Here is a 6000-nt window from a genome sequence, read left to right as displayed (position 1 = left end):
GGTTTTGAGGAGGGGGTCTGTAGGGTCTTTCAATTCTTCTGAGATCTTGCTTCCCATCTTAATATTTTTTCACAGTGTGAAGAAAACACAAACCTTCAGGATACTACCCGCTACCTCAAGCTTCCGTTTTCCAAGGTCATCTTCCTTGGGAACAATAATCAAACCATGAAGGCCACAAAGGAGTCCTTTTGGATAACATCATTTCTCTGCTCTACAAAACTCACTCAAAATGGTAATGCATGAAAGCCCCCCACCTAAGGGATATATGGTACCATTTTACTTGACAGCCCCCACCTAAGGGCATTGTGAACCGTGTGTGTTTTGGTAAGCATATTCAGCAAGGATTAAAGTATTTAAGAACTTTGTCCTAGAAAAGCTCAATAAATAAATAAATTTAAAAAAAAAACAAAAAAAAAAGAAAAAAACGGAAAAAAAAAGTGCAGGGCATCTACGGTCACTTATCCATCGAAGGGGAATCAATTTTCTCAACGTACAAATAAAGCAACTGACTCTTGGGTAGCTAAGTGTCCCGTGTAGAGGCACATAAATGATAAGTCATGAAAAAAAAAAAAAGCTATTGATCCTTTCATTTAGGATTGCTAATCAAGTGAAAACAGTAGTGACCCCTTGCATGAAATTTAATGACTTAAGAATTAACCCAGTGTTGAAAGCTGTGTCAACTAACTCCTCAAATAACCCATTAAAAATCAAGCTGCACTTAACACAAGGCAAGATCTAAGTGCCTCCACTTTAAATCTCTGCTTTTATATCCCCGTAAACAGTGCTAATTGCAGGCTTTAGGATAATAAAGCTTGTTTTGTTGTTGTTTTTGTTGTTGTTTAATTAGACGGATAGTGCTTTTCTGTGCAGCATTGCTTTTTATGTCATTGATTGTTTAGCAAGTTATGATTAATAAAGCAAGTGCATCTCCTTGGCAAATGGTTTTGAAAACTGTGCCTGTAATGAAAGAAGTAAATTAAACATTTTGAATTTTTCATGGTTGCCATAGAAGGCTTCTGGCTAGCACCCTGAATACCATATTAATAAATTAGATGCAATATGTTGAGAGGAATCGATTCATTACAAGGCATTATATTTCATGCAACTCCAATATCTAAGCTGTGTGTGTGTGTGTGTTATGGGACAGTCTGTGGAAAGACATGGTTGTCTCCAAATGTGGGTCTTAAAGGCAGCAAAGCACAGCGCTATAATAGTGCTCCCTTCCAATTCCCTTTCGGCAGCATGGCAAGGCTACCATAGTTACATGAGACACAAAGTTGTGGTCAGGTTTCCTAGACTTTCTTAGTATCCAGTGTTTAATGGTTTAAATCTTGACTCGGTGACTATAAAGCATTTCCCAAACCTCAGGTGTTTGTTGTGGAGGTTATGAAGATAACAAAATCAACTGGCTCCCCAGACAAAATCTCTATTCATCCTACATGGGCTATTTGTGTGTCCATGTAGCACTTACTGTTAACTAAATGTTCTAACTAGGATGTTTTGGGTTTCTATTTATTGTCTATTGTTGCTACAACAATCCTTACCAGTTTTCTGGCTTGAAGAGGCAGAAATGTACAATGACTCTGGAGTCAGATATAAGTTCCTTTCATGTTAGTGATTCTGCGTCTCTTCTGGAGGTTGTAGAAGAAAGCCTTTTCTGGTCTCATCTTTTCTAGTTTCTAGGAGTAATCTGCATTGCTCGGATCATGGCCCCTTCCTTCTTCAGAAGCTACCAGGGCAACATCTTCAAATTTCTCTAACTCTGATACTCTGCAATTTTTTAAGGTGCCTTGTGACATTCCTTGGAAAACCCAGTTGTATTTTCTTGTTATCAGAAATTTGAGCACATTATAAAGTTTCTTTGTCAATCTCAGGTAAACATACCATTTCTAGGAATTACGGTGTAGATATGTTTGAGGGTTGTTATCCTACCTACCACACAGTAAATAATGATAACATTGCCCGAATTTGCTATAGTTCTGGGGCTTAGGGTGTTGTTAGAATTATAAACATAAGATAGGAAAAACCAGGTCCTGTAGTCGGAGACTGCTTGTACGTTCCTGGCTGCCCACACCCGAAATAATCACACCAAAATTATATTATTTGTGATACTGTTTGGCCAATCGCTTAAGTGTATCGCTAGCTAGCTCTTACATCTAGAATTAACCCATTTCCATTATTTTATATTTTACCATGAGGCTCGTGGCCTACTGGCAAGGTTCCAGCTAACAGCTCACAGAGTCTCACTGACTCTACCTTCTTTCTGCTAGCATTCAGTTTAGTTTTCCCCACTTAGATCTTCTCTGCCCTATCAACAGTCCAAGGCAGTTTCTTTATTAACCAGTGGTATTTGCAGCATACAGAGGGAAATCCCATATCATCAATTATTCATGAAATCCTTATATGAAATATCTGACTGTATGAAGATGGGATGAGTATGTAGGGACTCCTGACTCTCTAAGGATACTGACACATGCTTTGTGACTATGTTGACATCAGGTAACCTTGGCAATGTAAGTCAGCTCAGAATGAGCCAAGAAATCAATAGTGTATTTCAAAAGCTAGGAAGGGATTGGTGGTGGGGAGTCAGTCTGCCCTTCTGAGATTTGCATCCTTGGCATACATCTCTATATCGTCTACATAGAAGCCAATTGGAATTAATTCCAGCTCCAGATTGGACTGAGAGGGTGTGCATTGTTTTTTCTTGACTTGGAAACAAACCCACAAATTACATTTCCATTACAACTGGATACTTAGTGGATGCTGTGCTCTGAAGGACGAGTCTCTCAGAGCAGATCTCCACTCAGGATTCCTGAGAGGTATGCTTCTTCTCTCTGTGCAATCCAACATTATACATGGCTAGTGCTCCAAATCCAGACCGCTCTGCAGATATTTCTGATGGACAGATAGTGCAGATTCTTCAAACTTCTGTACAGGGAGACTAGGTGTGGTGGTGCACACCTGTAATCCCAGCGAAAGCAGGAGAATCAAAGAGTTCAAGGTCTTTCTGCCTACGTAATGAGTTCTAGGCCAGCCTAGGATACATGAGACCATGTCTCAAATACACAGACACAGACACACAGACACACACACACACACACACACACACACACACTACTAAGGAGTAATTACATCTTCATTTATACTTGTTAAGCTAGATACAAAGAGTTTCTTAATAAATGCTCCCTGAATAGAATGTAGAAAATCAATCATTTCAGTGGTGGAACATTTTTCTGATTCCCATCTAGCATATCTTCAGATGGCTGAAATGGAACTAAGAGATTTTGCTTAACCACTGAATACTGTATGTGCACAACTGATTACAGCTGTTGAGGTCCTGACCTGGGCCCTGATAGGCTTAGCAAATAAGGCTTGACCACCTGTTCTCAATAGTCCAGCATACAGGCAATTTAATAGTGGAAAGGAGATTTATTCAATGCGGTAACATTGGAGATAGGAACAAATAAAAAATCTAGTGAGCTACTTTAGGGTCCTGATGTGATGCTTAGATTTGAGGAGAGAGCATGGAATATACTTAACTGAGTCATCACAGTCAAGGTGTGGTCCTTTCCATCATCACTGTTTCTACTTTAGTCTGTCTTGCAAGATGGTATAACAAATTATCTGGACTATGAGGAATCTCTTCCCCGGAGACAAGTTTCTCCTCTGGGTGGCACCAGGCTTCCAGCGTTTTCTTTTTCCCAAGATGGGACTTCAAGGGAAATTCCTGTTCCTTTGGTCGATTTTTTGATATCTCTTTAGTCTGATAGCTAAAGAGATGACAACTGTCCCTTTAAGATGCCTTTGTTTCTACTGGGAAGATTACCTAAACAGACATATCTTGTTTGCTCTTTCATTCCCTGAAGTATAACAGGCTTCACTGAGATTCATCAGCCTGCTTCCAGGAAAGATGGGAATGTCTGGAATACTCCATTCAGGTTTCTGGCTGTGTTCATGAGGTCCCCGTACCCAGTTCCGCACTACTCCCTCAGGAATGTTCTTTCCTGTCCACATTGCTCAGGGCTCTGGGGTCCTTCAGCTGCCTCTACTTTAAATAAATGGGAGGAAGAGCCAGGGCAAGGAGTAAGGGCTGGGGCTGGGCTATAATGGGAATCAAAGGGAAATGAGATATCAGGGAGACTTCAAAAGACAAGATGCCAGGGAAGGATGGCATTCTGCAATCTGATGCCAGAGTAAGGAGAGAGGGACAAAGCAAGCCACCCAGAAGAGTAATGGGCCGAGGCCATTGTAGAGTTCGCTCTGAAATGTCTGATACTGTAAATATAACCAGGCAGTTTTCATAAGGGTTCCCTTGTGCTGCTGCAGAATGCCTGGCTTAGCTATGAATACTAAACAGTGTGAGGGCTTTTTTTAATGAATAGTACAATTTTTATAATTTTATAAATTTATATTTTCAAATCAGTTTCTTAAAATTTTCTCCATGTTTTTATTCAAAAATCCTCCTTTTCTTATCTCTGTTTGTTGTAGATAAACATTCCTATTTGGCACAGGGCTCAGTGTTTAGTGAGCAAGAGGTTTTGGGTGATATTTGCGTATGTGTGAACTATTTGGAGAATAAGACCCGAATCTAAACACAAGGTTCACTCCTGTCTCATGGGCACCTATGTGTGTAGCCTGAAGGATGGTTTTATACAACATGCTGCGCTGGCATTTTGTCCGCCCCATTGTGGGAGGACGGTGATCGTTTAAGGTTTTCCAGAGCATTTCAAAGTTTAACTTTTCATATTAAGAATCCTTGATTTACAATGGAATTTCTACTCTTAAGTCCATCTTCTCAGTTTTCCCTCTTGATTCCCTTCCTGTTGTCTCCATATAGCCCATCTGACCTTAACTTCCTCCTTCATTCTATAGAGTTTTGAATCATTGGTTGCTGTCATGGTTTCCTTGTTGGTCTTTCTGTCTCTCAGCAAGCCCCATTTGGGTTCATCTTGAAACCAAAGCGTTGATGTGTTTTTTTTTTTTGTTTTTTTTTTTGTTTTTTTTTGTATTCAATCTGGAAAATCCTCTCTGGCCCCTCTCTTGGCTTCTAAGCACAGAGGCTAGCCCTTACAGGTTCCTCAAACCCATGCCTTCCCTAGCTTGGAAGTTCTTCCTATCCTTATTGACTGCCAGATGTCATCACTCCCAATCCTTTGGAGATTAAGGAAGCTTAGGCCATGATGTCACCTCCCTGAAACAGTCTAAATTCTGCCCAAGAAAGATGGGGGCAAAGTTTGTCCCTTCTAGTCTTAAAGGGGTATTGAAACATGAACCCACCTATCAGATGGTACCTGGAAGAGGTAGGGCTGTGTGCCTGTTCATAAGCTGTGGTAGAAGACGGCCTGGAAAGCCAGCAACAGATCTCTTAAATCCCAAGATTCACTAGATCGTCTGCTAGTAGAATGGGCTTGTTGTCACAGCCTATTGACAGTGGGTGATCCTAAGGTTTGAGCTGTCTTAACAATCAAGAAGACCTTCCTTGCTGGGTGGAATCGGTTGCTGGGAAGAGTGTTCAAGTGTTGTAAGCATGAATCAAACAGGTTCCTACCTCCTAGGAAACTCTTACTAGGGGGTGGCAGAAAATGCCACAGCAGATATCTATCTGTTGGCTGCTTACACTGTTCTTAGTCCTAGGGATACATCTGGGCCACACTCACCACTACTCTCTCAGAGTTTACAGTCTATTTGAGGTATAGACAACTTCAGGGAAAGATGAGTGCTTCTGCGAGGCAGGAACATGTGGAAGGGATGGAGAGCCTTCCTGGACAGCACCACCATGGAGCAGGAGAACTGAGCAGCAAGCCCTGGGGGTTAGGGGAGTAATGAACACACCCTTAAATAAATCCCATCCCAGGGTAGAGAGGTTAGCCCCAGTGTGGGGATGGGGGCCCCAGTGTGGGGAGGGGGGGGTCCCAGTGTGGTGGTGGGGTAGGCATTACATTTAAGAAGTAGGCTTTTACCAGTAGAGCACATTCATGAGGAAAGCTGTCCTTTATGAAA

The 6000-nt window shown here is 41.4% G+C and overlaps 1 protein-coding gene across 3 annotated transcripts in view; it reads left to right on the top strand.

Annotated features, from left to right (window-relative positions):
* Nucleotides 1-6000, top strand: part of Dock4 (dedicator of cytokinesis 4) — a 393633-nt gene that overhangs the window by 263226 nt on the left and 124407 nt on the right. For all 3 annotated transcript variants that reach the window (XM_013347825.2, XM_026782419.1, XM_026782413.1), the window contains exon 17: nucleotides 76-232. In XM_013347825.2, coding sequence (XP_013203279.2) covers nucleotides 76-232 — 157 coding nt within the window. The remainder of the gene's footprint in view (nucleotides 1-75; nucleotides 233-6000) is intronic.

This window comes from Microtus ochrogaster, chromosome 1 (assembly GCF_000317375.1).
Source record: "Microtus ochrogaster isolate Prairie Vole_2 chromosome 1, MicOch1.0, whole genome shotgun sequence".
NCBI classification, from domain to species: Eukaryota; Metazoa; Chordata; class Mammalia; order Rodentia; family Cricetidae; genus Microtus; species Microtus ochrogaster.
This window is presented reverse-complemented; position numbering and strand designations above follow the sequence as displayed.